The following is a 16801-nucleotide window of genomic DNA, read 5'->3' as shown; positions in this document are numbered from 1 at the left end:
CAGATCTCTGTGAGTTCAGGGCAAGCCTGGTCTCCAGAGCGAGATCCAGGACAGGCACCAGAACTACATGGAGAAGCCCTGTCTTGAACACACAACAAAAGAATGTCAGTTGATCTTTCTTATTGAATTTGAAGATTTCCCTTCCCCTAATTCCAAATCCTCACACCATCCTTCAAGTTCTCACCATACTCAGAAATGGACAGAGACAGCCCTTTGTGATGACAGACTGTCGTTGTCAACTTGACTGCACTGAAACAAGTGCCTAGAAAATTTATACAGCGCACCTCTATGTGTCTGTGAGGGCCTTTTCAGAGATAATTCTATCATGAGGACCCTGACCTAATGAATGCATCAGTCCCTTGATGGTTCCTACTATGACGGCTGTATTGGAAAATGGTCAAAAGGAGGAGGCAGGGGATAGTTGAAGGAAGTATTCACAAGTAGGGTGTCTTGGAGAGCTGTGTCCCATCCTGGTAACTTCCCATTTCTCATGTCTCTGTTTACTGACCACCATGAAGTGAGCTGATCTGCTCTTCCATGCCTTCCCACTATAGAGAACTAAAGCCCTTTAGAACCATATCCCAAGTAATTCTTCCCTCCCTTAGGTTGTTCTTGCATTTGAAGCACACAAATGCAACAGTGATGAGTACACCTTGAAGACCTTTCATTCCTTCTCTTTTATCTCAGCAGCCCCTCGAGAAACCACACAGAACATGTATGTTCATCCCACAGTCAGTTAGGCAACAAATTGTCCCCAAGACCCCCCTCCCAGTCCCTTCCCTCCTCCCTGGGCGGAGCTGGAAGCTTCTCTCATGACACTCTCATTACCTCCCTGACCCCTTGATGCCCCCTTTTCTTGTGCCATGAGTGACTTGTAGGGCTTCCCCAGGCTGGCAAGGGTCAGCTCAACCTTCTCCAGCTCCAGCTCCTGTTGGTACAAATTCTCAATGACGGCCACTTCAATTGAGGCTCCAAGTACATTGGTCATCATATGCAGCCAGTCACTGGTGGAGGATAAATAGATTAATGGAAGGGGGTGAAAGGCTCCTTCAAGAACCCAGGGTAGACTAGAAGGGCTTCCAGGCTAATTCACAACCACATGACCTAGAACAGGCCCTGCTCTTCCTCAGATTTCCTTTCTAACAACATTATCCCTTATATCCTCAGATCTCTTCTTTAATTTGTGACTCTTGTTCCTAAATATGACTAACCTAAAAATGATTAGATATGAGAGCCTGATGAAGATGGTTAGAGATTAGGATCTGATATAGAATGTTAGACATTTGGATCTGATTCAGACTGTTATACATGTGCATCTGATACAAAGTATTAAACATGAGCATCTGTAGATGTAACCAACAGTCTTATTAAATAAGAAACACAGAACCAATGCAAAGAAGAAAGTCAAGAGGTCAGCGCTAAGAGCTAAAAACCTTACCCTTCCTCTCGCAGTGGTCCTACCTCTCCAAAAGAGACCTACTTCCTATGTCTGTCTTTTTTTTTTATAGAGTTTCTGTTCTGCCTTCTCATTGGTTGTAAACCCAACCACATGACCTCCTAGTCACTGCCTGTCTGTACAGACCTCCAGGTCTTCTATGGTTGGTATTGAGATGAAAGGCGTGTGTCTCCAATGCTGGCTGTATCCTTGAACACACAGAGATCTACCTAGCTCTGCCTACCAAGTGCTGGGATTAAAGGTGTGTGCCACTACTGCCCAGCTTTTGCTATGGCTCTAATAGCTCTGACTCTTGGGCAACTTTATTTATTAACATACCAATAAAATCACAATTTAGTACAAATAAAATATCAACATAAGCATCTGATGCAGATTATTAAACATGAGCATCTGACACTGATTATTAAACATGAGCATCTGATCCAGAGTATTAAATATGCGCATCTGATGCAGAGTATTAAACATGAGCATCTGGTGTAGGCTTGTTAGGTACAAGTGTCTGGTTCCGACTATTAGATATGAATGTTTGATACAGATTGTTTGACATGAGTCTATGTAGGTGTGGGGCAGGCTGGGTATTGTTCAAATGGAACTTTAGTCCTTCTGTACAAATGGGACTTGGTCTTGCTCACAGCACCTACATTGGAATGAAAATTAGCATTTTATGTAAATTCCATGTTATATGAAAAGAAATGAGAGAAGGAAAAATGGTGAAAGGAGGTAGTGATGTAGGAAGTATACAGAGGAAGAAAGAGAGAGGAGAGAAAGAAAGAAGAAAAAAGAAAGAGGGAGAGGGGGAGGAGGGAGGAGGGAGGGAGTGAAGGAAGGAAGGAAGGAAGGGAGGGAGGGAGGGAGGGAGGGAGGGAGGGAAGTGAAGAAGGGAGGGAATGAGACAGGTGGAGAAAAGGTAGGGAGAATAGAAGAGAAGAAAAGGACAGAGGGAACAGAAGGAAGGAAACAAAGGGAGGAGGGAAAGAGAGCAACAGAGGAGGGGGAGGAACAGGGTATGGGTGGCTCCTCCCTGCTGATAGATTAGGAGTCACTGTATTCAGGTGTGTGCCTTCCCACAAGCCTACTAAGCTCCATGGCACAGTCTCCCAGCAAGATACACAAATGGCTCTGCTATGCTCAGTGGATCACAAACAGAAGACATGAATGTGGGGAGCAGAGTTGTAGGGAGGAAAGCTGACCGGGTGGGAAGGAGTTAGAGAGTGCGCAAAGTCAGAAAGCATTGCATACATGCCTGACCTGTCAAAGAACAAATTTAATTACTGAAAAAGTACAGAGGAAGGAAAGGAAGGAGAGAAGAGAGAGAACATATGCATTCATAGGGTCCAGTGCAAAAATCCACCAAAATTCTTTTGTCCATCATCACAGGTGATCGTATAAGTCAAAATTCTTCACTATTTTATGCAGCAGGTAAGTTGTGTTTTCTTTTCACTTGTAAAATTCTTCAGAACTAAGATTTCACTAAGGGAAAAACTGTTTAAAATATTTGAGTTAAAAATATTTGAACACTTTTGTATGATTTTTGTATGAAATGGTCTGACAAGGAGTGGGGGAGGGGCTGATAGATAGAGACCTCATTTCAGAATTCTCCTCACTCTGTGTCCCAAAGATGATAAATCTATGGGCTTGGAGTCCACAGCCATCACTAACAGACCATCCCAATGCCTCCCTAAACCCCTCAATTCCTACAACCATGTCCTTGCAGAATCCTTCAGGAAAAGTTATGAGAAGAGCCCAGGGTCAAAGCCAAGTCACACTCACAGGAACCAATCCACAGCTATGATCAGCAAGATGTCCTCTGTGGGCAGGCTGATGGACGTGAGCACAATCACCATGGTGACCAGTCCTGCCTGGGGGATGCCAGCTGCTCCTACACTGGCAGTTGTGGCTGTGATGTTGTGGGAATTCAGGAGGAAAGAGAGAACAGAAGATTGGAAGATCAGGAAGGGAAGGGCACCTTAAGTTAAATTTCCAAGCCAACACAGAAAGAAAAATATTCCATGAACTCTCTTTGGATGTGAAACTAAATTTAAAAAGTTGAAGTCACAGAAGCAAAAAGAAGAAACCGTGATGCTGGGCAGATGGGCTGGGAGTTGGGGAAATGTCTCTCAAAGGGTACAAGATGTCTAGATACCAGATGACTGGTTTCCGGAAATCTAATGTATGGTGTGGAGGGTGTGGCTATTGATGCTGTGTTTGTATTTCAAAGAGAATAAACCTGAAGTCTCTTCTCACTATCAGCAAAGAGAAAGAGAAGGGAGAGAGGGAGAGAAGAAGAGAAGGACTGACAGAGAGAGGAAAAGAGAAGGAAGGGAAGAAAGAAGAGAGGAGAGAGGAAGGGAGGGGAAAATAAGGAGGAGCTGAGAAAATGAGAGGAGAAAGGAGACACAGGCAGCAGAAGAGGGTGTGGGGGAAGGAATGAAACCATAGGAGACAAATAAAATAATCAGCCTGACTGTGTTGATCATCTGCAGATTGCACAGGTAGCAATTCATCATGAAACATTTGTTCAAATACGCACAACTTCTGTCATCTATCATTCAAGAAAGCTGCAGCCGGAAAAGGAGAGTTGTTTATTAAGAAGACAAATACAGATGAGATCCGGCGCATTCAGGGTGGTATGGCAGTAGACAAATGGAGAGAAACTTAAAGCAATTCCACTAAAATCAGGAACGAGGCAAGGCTGTCCACTCTCCCCATACTTATTCAATATAGTACTTGAAGTTCTAGCCAGAGCAATAAGACAACATAAAGAGGCCAGGCGGTGGTGGCGCACACCTTTAATCCCAGCACTCGGGAGGCAGAGGCAGGCGGATCTCTGTGAGTTCGAGACCAGCCTGGTCTACAGAGCAAGATCTAGCAAAGGCAAAAAGCTGCACAGAGAAACCCTGTCTCAATAAACCAAAAAAAAAAAAAAAAAGAAAAAGTAGGAAGATAACATAAAGAGATTAAGGGGATACAAATTGGAAAGGAAGAAGTCAAGCTTTCCCTATTTGCAGATGACATGATAGTATATTTGAGTGACCCCAAAGATTCCACCAAAGAACTGATACAGCTTATAAACACCTTCAGCAACACAGCAAAATACAAGATCAACTCAAAAAAATCAGTATCCCTCCTATATACAATGGACAAAGAAGCTGAGAAGGAAATCAGGGATACATCACCCTGTACAATAGCCACAAATGACATAAAATACCTTGGGGTAACACTAAAGAAGCAAGTGAAAGACCTATATGACAAGAACTTCAAGTCCCTGAAAAAAGAAATTGAAGATGTCAGAAAAGGGAAAGATCTCCCATGCTCATGGATAGGCAGGACCAACATAGTAAAAATGGCAATTTTACCAAAAGAAATCGACATGTGGACCAATGGAATCGAATTGAAGGCCCTGACATTAATCTGCACACCTATGAACATAATATTTTTGACAAAGAAGCCAAAAGTGTACAATGGAAAAAACAAAGCATCTTCAACAAATGGTGCTGGAATAACTGGATATCAATGTGTAGAAGGCTGTGAATAGATCCATATCTGTCACCATGCACAAAACTTAAGTCCAAGTGAATCAAGGACCTCAACATAAATCCAGATACTCTGAACCTGATAGAAGAGAAAGTAGGAAGTAGTCTTGAATGCACTGGGCCAGCACCCTGGAACTGACTCAAAACCAGTTCTCTCACTACCATAGATTTGTTGTGGGGAAGCACACACACATGAATACATACCACTCCATTTTATTATTCCAAGTAACTCTACCAATCACAGTACCTCCCCTTTACTCCAAGTCAACATTTCAACTTCCACCCAACACTCCCCCTATCCTGCACCATAAATTTCACAATCATTGAAGTCTTCATCCCAGGGTTCCCCACAACTTCCACCTCCCTTGAACCCACCCCTTTCTACATTTAGCCTGGATACTGTTCATGCTGTACCTATATGTCTCCTACCAGGCCATGCAACCATCCAGTTGCTATGATTTTTAGATTCTAACAATGTGCACTTATCTCCAGAGAGTGATCCTCCATAGAATGGGAGCTTCCTCCTCCAGAAAGGCCCCAGTGTTCAGCAGCAGTCAATGATTGCTGGTGCAGGGATTCAGATGAAGACAGAGTTGGTGGTGAGAGACACTTCCATGATGTTGCTCACACTTCAGAGCCCCTGCCCAGTGGGAGCACACTGAGACACCAGCCTTCTTCTGAACACATGCCTTTGCTTAGCTTCCTTCCCCATCCTGTCCTTCTATCTTCACTTGGTCGTGTGTTTCTCCCTCGGTGAGTTTCTGGTGACCAGATCTACATGTCAGGCTTGGCTTCAAAGAAGCCCAACCTAAGAAACCAGCCTTGATCATTATTTCTGTCCCTAAACCCAAGGGTTACTAAACATCACCTATGGCCTAAATCTGGTGCACTAGTTACTTTTGTAAAGTTGTATTGAAACACAATTCTGGTGAGTAGTTTTAGTTGTTAACTCAACACGATCTAGTACCACTAGGAAGAGAGGCTCAGTGGGGAATTTTATAGATCAGGTGGACCTGTGGCATGACTGGGGAAGGGGGGGTCCAGATTACATTGATTGAAGGAGAAAGGACAATCATTGTGTGTAGCACCATTCCCTAGGCAAGGGATTTTGGACTGTATACGTGTAGAGATGTAACTTGATACAAATAAGCATGTGTCCATTTATTTTCTCTCTGCTCCTGGTTGTGGGTGGGTTATGATGAACTGCTTCAAGTTCCTATGTTGACTTCCCTGAATGATAGACTCTAACCTGGACTGTGAGCTAAAATAAACCTAAGTTGTTTTTTGTCAAATATTTTATTGTAACAACATAAATGAAACCAGGGCAACAGCCATGCACACTTGCTGACATATTGCCTATACATGCTCTTCTCCTCCAGCATCAGAGGTGAACCATAAAATGAAGATCCGATGGCCCTGAAGGGAAAACAACTACTATTCAGAAGAAAAGGTGCTACATAACACATCAAAGCTCCTTTCCTTCCTCCACCCTCCATCCTGTCACCTCCATCCCACTCACCTCCTACATGTTCAACCACATTCCATCTACCATCTACCCCATATCCAAGCTACCTCCCCTGACCCTCCAAAGCATTTCTTTCCCCCTGAATAGCCCAGAGCTCTGGCAGGATGGGATTTTACATTCAAGAACAAGTACTAGGAAGTTATTGGGACACAAGGATCCTGTGACAGCAAGACTGAAGCAAGATCTGGGAACAGCTTGAGTTGATGTGTTTGGAAAGGGCCCCCATTGGTGGGGAAGCCCTGGCTCTTTTCTCAAGTGTGGGCTTGGAATGGGTCCTGTAGATGCACAGTGGCTTGGGGTCTCACCTGTGACAAGGCTGGAGACGATGAGGGGGAGCACCAGCATCTGCAGCATCCTCATGAGCAGCTAACCAGGAAAAGAGAAGTACTTGATCTGGTGGTAGAAGAGCTGGTGTGGGTGCAAGGCAATGCCAGGAAAGGTTCATGGAATGAACTATGAATCTCAACCCCAAGCACTGTCCATACATCTCTAAAAGAGTATAGTAAGGTGGGCAGTGACTATTCTAGGAGGTGCATTTGTGTACATGGGTATTACATGGATTTGTGTGTGCATGGATACATTTGTGCATGGGTATGTGTATGTGTGTGTGTGTGTGTGTGTGTGCTTGTGTTATATACAAATGTGGGTGTTTGTGAATGAATGGGCATGTATAAAAAGATGTATATATGGGTATGTATGTGCATGTGTGTATGTGTGTAAGTATGTGTACATTTGTGTGAGCATGGGTATATATGTGTGTGTGCATGATGAGGATTTGTGTGAATGAATGTGTGCATGTAGTTTTGTGCATATGGATATATATATGTGCATTGTGTGCATTTGTGTGTGCATAGGTGTGTGTGCACATTCATATGTACATAGAATCATATACAAAGATATGCACATGCATTTCTTGGGTTTGTCTATAAGTATGACTCTTTTGTCTGTGTTATCATTTTCTTTTTTTTTCAGATTATGCATACAGTGTTCTCCTGTGGGCCAGAAGAAGGTACCAGACCTCATTACAGATGGTTGTGAGCCACTATGTCGGAATTGAACTCAGTACCTCTGGAAGAACAACCAGTGCTCTTAACCACTGAGTCATCACTCCAGCTCTATGCTACCACTTTCAAATATGGAAGTGCATATGAAATTGGGCTTCTAAGCATGTAGATGTAAATGCATAGATGAGTGTGTGAAAGTATTCACAAAGTCCAAGACAGCTGGCTGTGGTATCCTTGGAATCCACACTGTCTAAATAATCAAGTACACATGGAAATTTTTAGGGGGAAATTATCTGTGGAAAGCAGAAAAGGGGCTATTTGGGGAGAGAAAAGGAACCAGCAGAGGGTGACTAGGTAAGAGGGGATAAAGGAAAAAGAATGTGATCAAAGCACATTGTATACAGATATGAAGATGTCATGAGGAACCCATTATTTTATACAACCTCATAATTCCTTAAGTTGTGTCTGTTGAACTTGTACAGATATTTTCTCTTATCAATATTTCCTACACAATACAGTATAACAACTATTTACCTAGCAGTTACATTGCTTTGGGTGTTACAAGTAACCTAGAGAGCAAGATAGCCACAGAACTGGCAAACACTACCTCATTTTATTTAAGGGACTTGAGCACCCACAGATAACAAATGCTTGTGGATACCCAAACCAATAGACAATAAAGTTCCTTAAATAAAATGAGGTAGTGTTTGAAGAACCAATCTCTTAAGGGTATGATGGATAGCTGTATATTTTTTATGAACATTAGCACAGTTTATGTTACTGCACTTCTCAATTAAGATATGTAAGATATATTCATATGTAAGATATTTTTATCCTTCTCTGTGTGTAGTCATAAAGTGCATGTCTGTTCAGTGTACTTGCGGATGCCCATACCCACACATGTGACATCACATCGTGTTCATACAGCTATGTTTGTGCATGTATGTGCCCTCTCTACCTGAGTCCTCTGATGGGCTAAGGGATTGTGTGATGAGTGCACCTGAGAGGGTGGGTAGTTAATAGAAGTCCCGCCTCACAGAAGCAGAGCTCACCAATGATCACATTGCTGACTGTGAGCAAGAAGAAAGCTTTTCTAGGCAGAAAGCGCCACACATGCTCTCTGATCATGGGCTGCAGGCTCATGCGCATGCGCAGTGCTCTCTGCTGCCAACTGTCCTGAGGTCCCTGCAGAGAGCCCACACCACCCAGGTGCTGGCTGCTCTGCCTCAGGAACAGACTGTTGCCATGACTGCTCATCGCCTCTCTCTGGGGACAGAGGAGACCAGGTCTGGTGAGGGAGGATTCCAGGAAAGGAGTGGGTAAGTTGGAGGGGCAGGCACTTGCAGCTCAGAAGTCAGGGGAGGGGCAATGCCCATGTGGAGACTACTGAGAGCCTGCCCTGGATGAGATACAGTTTTTAATCCCAGCAGCAAAAGGTTAAGGTCTTCGGACCCAAACACTAGAGAGGGTGGTTAGAGACAGGGTAGAAAAACAAACAAACAAACAAACACACACACAAACAAGAAACACAAAATACTGCACACCTTTCAGATTTTCTGCCTCCAGCCTCCTTCACTGAGATCATCTCAAGCAACTGGGAGCTGCTGCAGCTCTCAAACTAAAGTGCCAGGCCTTTGCTGAATACCCATTGCATAAGAGCTCTTGAAAGGGCATCTTTAGACTAGTCCCCCTATCCACAGTAGTTGGGTGTCCAGCCCTAAGACGCCCATAGTCGACTTTTCACAAGGACAAAATCAGCAGGTGCCTGGGAAACAGTGGTACGCAACTAATGTGGCTGCCCAGTGTGCGTGACCAGGACAGTAATGCTGTAAGGGAGGGGTCACTGGGAAAGAAATGATGACACTTCTAGTCCCAGCTTGAGGTTCATGACCCTCTTTTGGGGTGAGACCTAAGACTTTGTGCCCCCCCCCTTTTTTTTACCTGTGTCCGTATTTATTTTTTCTTATTAACTTACTTATTTTTGCTAAGATATCCAAAACGGGATGATGTGTTTTCCATGAATTAAATAAAATGCTCGTGAATATAAAACCTGCCAATCTGTTTAGCAGCCAAACATTTGGAAGTTACCAAACAGCTTAGAAACCGTGGCTTTTGACCCAGCCGTTGACAGCCCTGTAATATCAGCTACTCTAGAGGATGGTGGTGGAAGGCTGTTTACAAGATCAGGACCAGCACCTGCAACTTAGTAGGACCCTGTCTTAAAATAAAAAGTTAAAAAGAGAGCTACTGGGCAAGGGGTGGGAGATGGCTCAGTGATTGAGGGTGCATATTGCTTCTGTAGAGGACCAGAGTTTCATTCCCAGCACCCACATCAGGCAGCTCAGAACTGCTATGCCCCCTGCTGGCCTCATTGGCACCTGCACTCACATGTACAAACACACACACACACACACACACACACACACACACACACTGAAAATATAACGATAATGATAATAAAAAAAGAAATTAGTAACTGGCATTTGCCTAATATAAACAAGTCCTGGGGTTCATCCTCTTCACCAAAGAAAAGAAATGAGTAACCAAATAGTGAGGATGTTAAAAACCAAGCATAGAAAATGGATATATAGTCTGCATCTTTATGTCTAGCCTTCAGTAAAGGGGTTGCTATGCGCCCCCTGCTGGCCAAATTCAGTCCACTACTTGCTTCTGTAAATATAGTTTTACAGGAAAGTGTAAGTCCTCTTCACATGTTGCCTGTGTCTGCTTTTCTACTATGAACCCCAAGCTCATGCTCAGACAGATTTTAGCACATCTGTGATCAGAAGTCTCAGAACCTCGACCCCAGCATCCTAGCCTCCATGAATTCCATAACCTGGCCACCCTTTGCATCACCAACATAGTCATGTGTGGTACACATATTCTCCCAGAATCGTCCCCAAGGTCCCCCGACTCAGGCCCTTCTTCCCACCCTTCTCCTTGGGAAGTAAGCTCCCTCCACCATCCATCCCTCCTTCATTAAACCATGTGCTTCTCCTAACCTGTTTGAAGCAGGCCTCCACAAGGTTAGGTGGAAACATATTTCTGCACAAAAACATCAGAGAAGGGAAAGTGGTTAGAGTTTGGGAGTGAGCCAAAGGGCATTCCTGCACTGATAACCATGGCAACCGTAGCAGCAGACAATATAAAAATGCATGGTGTGGGCCCAGGGTTGAGCAAAGTACCTGCCCTTCATCATCTGACATAAACCCTGCAATGACCCTAGAAGTAAACACTGTAAACATCTCTAGCTTCCACAGGAGGTAACCAAAGGCCAGAGGAGATCGCCCAGACCCATAGAGCTGCTCAGAGTTGCAGATGTAACTTACCATGGATTGATTATAATTAGGCCGCACCCAAAGTCATGGAATCTGAGTGCCATAAAGGTGATGGTGGAGCCTTGGACTAAAGAAGTTTACAGAGTAATAGAAAGTGGCCTTATTTTTGATATGCTTGCTCTTGATAACCATCTTGTGCTCTCTGCCGTGTTATGATGCAGCTAGAAGATCCTCACTAGATGCTGGTGCAAAGTTGTTGGACATCCTAGATCCCTAAACATGAACTAAATAAACCTTTGTCTTTTGGTTCTTTGGTTTTGTTTTCATTTTACAACTAACTCAGTTTCAAGTATACTTTTCATTTAAATTTTAATACACTTATTTGGAGGCACAGTGCCATGGTATACAGATAAAAGGTAGACAACTTGTAGGAGTCGGTTCTCTCATTCCACCATGTGGATCCTGTCAGGTTGTCAGGCATGGTGATAAGTGTCTTTACCCACTAAATCATTTCACTGGCCCTAACTTTTATTTATTTAGGCGTGTGTGTGTGTGTGTGTGTGTGTGTGTGTGTGTGTGTGTGTGTGTGTTTGTGTGTGTGTGTACACATATGCCACAGCATGTACATGGAGTTGGGAGGACAACTTACAGGACTCTGTTCTCTCCTTCCACCACGAGGATGGTCCAGAGGATTGAACTCGGGTGGTCAGGCTTGGCAGCAAATACCTTTATTCACTAAGCCATCTCATTGGACCTCAGCTAGTGTATAATAGCAGCAGAGAACACCGTAAGAGTTCCTAAACTCTTCCGGTGCCAAGTCAGTACCATAGGAACAGTATGACTGGATTTGACATTACTTCTGACAGGCAAAATCTTATTGGACTAAGAGAATCATTTGCACGGGTTGGGGTTTTAGCTCAGTGGTAGATCACTTGCCTAGCAAGTGAAAGACCCTGGGTTCAGTCCTCAGCTCCAGAAAAAAAAAAGAGAATCATTTGCTCACCAAAGAGGTTATGAACACCTATTGAACAGCAGCAGCTCCTCTTACTCCGTCCTGGGATACTACAACAGTGTCCTCTCCAGCCTCAGAGCTCAAAGATCAGACCTAGACTTAGCTTTCTTAAGGATATGCAAGGATCCAGGGCAGAAATGGCAACCAATAGTTGCTTCCTTTTCCAAACTAGATCTACCTTTTACTGTAGTCTCTCATAGAAAAGAATTGCTGCATGCATATCTGGAAGTCCCAACAAAATGAGAATGTCACCTGACCAGGTCCATGAATGCATGAGCTGTTGGGACAGTCTGAATTTGGCTCTCATGGTGCAGCCCCTCCTTGGAGCCTTTCCCAAGATGAATGATGGTGACCATTAGGATCCCAGTGAAAACCACAATGACTGTGGTCACCATGTAGTGCACAGCTGCCCGCATTCCCATCCTCCCTGTTGCCTTTTTGTCCAGGGATGCCATACCTAGAAAAGAGATAATGCAGTTCGTGCAACAGCACCCATTCCTTTTAGCCTCCATCTGGTCCACCCATTCCATACCATTAGCTCAAACTCATTGCACATCCCTTAACTGAAGATGTCCACAAAAAACATGGTTCACCTTCTAATGCTGAGAGTTATCTACACAACAAATTTTATGCTATCACAAATAAATATATTATCAGGCAAAATATAATTTGATTATAGTTTATTAAGTTAATAAAGAGAGCTGGTAAGATTACTCAGTGTTAAGAACACATACTGCTCTTACAGGGAACCCAAATTCCAGTATCAACACAAATATTCTGTGGCTCACTACCACTTGTAATTCCAGCTCCAGGGTATCTGATGCCCATTTCTGACCTCCATGGGCACATGCATTCATGTGTACATACCCACATAGACACATGATTACATAATAATAACAAAATAAGTATATAAAAGTACATAAAAGTTTTGTGTCACTTTGAAATAAAGTTTTACAGTGTACAGTGTATACCCACCACCTAGAGATGATCTGAAAGAACACGAGAGGAGAGGCATAGGTCATCTGCAAACACTACATCAATTTACAGAAAGGGCTTCAGCATCCTCAGGTATTCGTGTTTATAGGGATCTTTAAACCAATCCACTGGTGGTTCAACCCAGGGATGATTCAGTTTTTGATTCTCAAGCTAAAAACAAATGGACACATACCACTCCATTTTATTACTCCAAATAACTGCACCAATCACAGTACCTACCTTTACTCTAAGTTAACCTTTCAACTTCCACCCAACCCTCTCCTTATCCTGCACCATAAATATCACAATCATTGAAGTCTTCATCCCAGGGTCCACCACAACTCCCACCTCACTTGAACCCACCCCTTTCTACATTTAGCCTGGATACTGTTCATGCTGTACCTATATGTCTCCTACCAGGCCATGCAACCATCCAGTTGCTATGAGTTTGAGATACTAACAATCTGCACTTTTCTCCTGAGAGTGATCCTCAGCAGAATGGGAGCTTCCTCCTCCAGAAAGGTACCAGTGTTCAGGAACAGTCAATGATTGCTGGTGCAGGGATTCAGATGAAGACAGAATTGGTGATGAGAGACACCTCCATGATGTTGCACACACTTCAGAGCCCCTGCCCAGTGGGAGCACACTGAGACACCAGCCTTCTTCTGAACACATGCCTTTGCTTAGCTTCCTTTCCCATCCTGTCCTTCTATCTTCACTTCTTCATGTGTTTCTCCCTTGGTGAGTTTCTGGTGACCAGATCTACATGTCAGGCTTGGCTTCAAAGAAGCCCAACCTAAGAAACCAGCCTTAATCATTATTTCTGTCCCTAAACCCAAGGCTTACTAAACATCACCTATGGCCTAAATCTGGTGCACTATTTACTTTTGTAAAGTTGTATTGAAACACAACTCTGGTGAGTAGTTTTAGTTGTTAACTCAACACGAGCAAGTACCACTAGGAAGAGAGGGTCAATGGGGAATTTTATAAATCAGGTGGACCTGTGGCATGACTGGGGGGTCCAGATTACATTGAAGGAGGAAGGACAATCATTGTGTGTAGCACCATTCCCTAGGAAAGGGATTCTGGACTGTATACATGTAGAGATGTAACTTGATACAAATAAGCATGTGTCCATTTATTTTCTCTCTGCTCTTGGTTGTGGGTGGGTTATGATGAACTGCTTCAAGTTCCTATGTTGTCTTCCCTGAGTGATAGACTCTAACCTGGAACTGTGAGCTAAAATAAACCCTTTCTCCCCTAAGTTGTTTTGTGTCAAATATTTTATTGTAACAACATAAATGAAACCAGGGCAACAGCCATGCACACTTGCTGACATATTGCCTATACATGCTCTTCTACTCCAGCATCAAAGGTGAACCATAAAATGAAGATCCGATGGCCCTGAAGCGAAAACAACTACTATCCAGAAGAAAAGGTGCTACATAACACATCAAAGCTCCTTTCCTTCTCCACCCTCCATCCTGGCACCTCCATCCCACTCACTTCCTCCATGTTCAACCACATTCCATTTATCATCTACTCCATATCCAAGCTAACTCCCCTGACCCTCCAAAGCCTTTCTTTCCCCCCTGGAGAGACCAGAGCTCTGGCAGGATGGGATTTTACCTTCAACAACAAGTATAAGGAAGTTATTGGGACACAAGGATCCTGTGACAGCAAGACTGAAGCAAGATCTGGGAACAGCTTGAGTTGATGTGTTTGGAAAGAGCCCCCATTGGTGGGGAAGCCCTGGCTCTTTTCTCAAGTGTGGGCTTGGAATGGGTCCTGTAGATGCACAGTGGCTTGGGGTCTCACCTGTGACAAGGCTGGAGACGATGACGGGGAGCACCAGCATCTGCAGCATCCTCATGAGCAGCTCACCAGGAAAAGAGAAGTACTTGATCTGGTGGTAGAAGAGCTGGTGTGGGCACAAGGCAATGCCAGGAAAGGTTCATGGAATGAACTATGAATCTCAACCCCAAGCACTGTCCATCCATCTCTAAAAGAGTATAGTAAGGTGAGCAGTGACTATTCTAGGAGGTGCATTTGTGTACATGGGTATTACATGGATTTGTGTGTGCATGGATACATTTGTGCATGGGTATGTGTATGTGTGTGTGTGTGCTTGTGTTATATACAAATGTGGGTGTTTGTGAATGAATGGGCATGTATAAAAAGATGTATATATGGGTATGTATGTGCATGTGTGTATGTGTGTAAGTATGTGTACATTTGTGTGAGCATGGGTATATATGTGTGTGTGCATGATGAGGATTTGTGTGAATGAATGTGTGCATGTAGTTGTGTGCATATGGATATATATATATATATATATATATATATGTGCATTGTATGCATTTGTGTGTGCATAGGTGTGTGTGCACATTCATATGTACATAGGATCATATACAAAGATATGCACATGCATCTCTTGGGTTTGTCTATAAGTATGACTCTTTTGTCTGTGTTATCATTTTCTTTTTTTTCAGATTATGCATACAGTGTTCTCCTGTGGGCCAGAAGAAGGTACCAGACATCATTACAGATGGTTGTGAGCCACTATGTCGGAATTGAACTCAGTACCTCTGGAAGAACAACCAGTGCTCTTAACCACTGAGTCATCACTCCAGCTCTATGCTACCACTTTCAAATATGGAAGTGCATATGAAATTGGGCTTCTAAGCATGTAGATGTAAATGCATAGATGAGTGTGTGAAAGTATTCACAAAGTCCAACACAGCTGGCTGTGGTATCCTTGGAATCCACACTGTCTAAATAATCAAGTACACATGGAAATTTTAAGGGGAAATTATCTGTGGAAAGCAGAAAAGGGGCTATTTGGGGAGAGAAAAGGAACCAGCAGAGGGTGACTAGGTAAGAGGGGGTAAAGGAAAAAGAATATGATCAAAGCACATTGTATACAGATATGAAGATGTCATGAGGAACCCATTATTTTATACAACCTCATAATTCCTTAAGTTGTGTCTGTTGAACTTGTACAGATTTTTTCTCTTATCAATATTTCCTACACAATACAGTATAACAACTATTTACCTAGCAGTTACATTGCTTTGGGTGTTACAAGTAACCTAGAGAGCAAGATAGCCACAGATCTGGCAAACACTACCTCATTTTATTTAAGGGACTTGAGCACCCACAGATAACAAATGCTTGTGGATACCCAAACCAATAGACAATAAAGTTCCTTAAATAAAATGAGGTAGTGTTTGCAGAACCAATCTCTTAAGGGTATGATGGATAGCTGCATATTTTTATGAACATTAGCACAGTTTATGTTACTGCACTTCTCAATTAAGATATGTAAGATATATTCATATGTAAGATATTTTTATCCTTCTCTGTGTGTAGTCATAAAGTGCATGTCTGTTCAGTGTACTTGCGGATGCCCATGCCCACACATGTGACATCACATCGTGTTCATACAGCTGTGTTTGTGCATGTATGTGCCCTCTCTACCTGAGTCCTCTGATGGGCTAAGGGATTGTGTGATGAGTGCACCTGAGAGGGTGGGTAGTTAATAGAAGTCCCGCCTCACAGAAGCAGAGCTCACCAATGATCACATTGCTGACTGTGAGCAAGAAGAAAGCTTTTCTAGGCAGAAAGCACCACACATGCTCTCTGATCATGGGCTGCAGGCTCATGTGCATGCGCAGTGCTCTCTGCTGCCAACTGTCCTGAGGTCCCTGCAGAGAGCCCACACCACCCAGGTGCTGGCTGCTCTCCCTCAGGAAGAGACTGTTGCCATGGCTGCTCATCGCCTCTCTCTGGGGACAGAGGAGACCAGGTCTGGTGAGGGAGGAATCCAGGAAAGGAGTGGGTAAGGTGGAGGGGCAGGCACTTGCAGCTCAGAAGTCAGGGGAGGGGCAATGCCCATGTGGAGACTACTGAGAGCCTGCCCTGGATGAGATACAGTTTTTAATCCCAGCAACAAAAGGTTAAGGTCTTCGGACCCAAATACTAGAGAGGGTGGTTAGAGACAGGGTAGAAAAACAAA

General features: G+C 43.6%; 1 protein-coding gene across 1 annotated transcript; it reads right to left on the bottom strand.

Annotated features, from left to right (window-relative positions):
* Nucleotides 1-286: 286 nt before the first annotated feature.
* Nucleotides 287-16562, bottom strand: LOC121826017 (excitatory amino acid transporter 4-like). Its single transcript, XM_076559693.1, has 9 exons — nucleotides 16343-16562; nucleotides 14602-14724; nucleotides 12061-12265; nucleotides 10521-10563; nucleotides 8551-8784; nucleotides 6820-6880; nucleotides 3227-3422; nucleotides 829-1004; nucleotides 287-381 (listed from the first exon to the last, which is right to left on the bottom strand). Exons 1-9 carry the CDS (start codon nucleotides 16560-16562, stop codon nucleotides 287-289), a joined length of 1353 nt encoding a protein of 450 aa, XP_076415808.1.
* Nucleotides 16563-16801: the final 239 nt, after the last annotated feature.

The sequence above is a fragment of the Peromyscus maniculatus genome, chromosome 22, assembly GCF_049852395.1.
Source record: "Peromyscus maniculatus bairdii isolate BWxNUB_F1_BW_parent chromosome 22, HU_Pman_BW_mat_3.1, whole genome shotgun sequence".
Lineage (NCBI taxonomy): Eukaryota > Metazoa > Chordata > Mammalia > Rodentia > Cricetidae > Peromyscus > Peromyscus maniculatus.
The sequence above is the reverse complement of the archived record's forward strand: the minus strand, read 5'-3'. Positions and strand labels throughout refer to the sequence as shown.

Excerpts from the sequence above, each read along its gene's own strand:
- LOC121826017 (XM_076559693.1), bottom strand. The coding sequence starts at position 16,562 with ATGAGCAGCCATGGCAACAGTCTCTTCCTGAGGGAGAGCAGCCAGCAC. Across the intron at positions 3,423-6,819 it reads CGTCTCCAGCCTTGTCACAG|GTGCCCTTCCCTTCCTGATC; the intron begins GTGAGACCCCAA and ends ATTTAACTTAAG. Across the intron at positions 382-828 it reads GGCATCAAGGGGTCAGGGAG|CCGTCATAGTAGGAACCATC; the intron begins GTAATGAGAGTG and ends TTTCCAATACAG.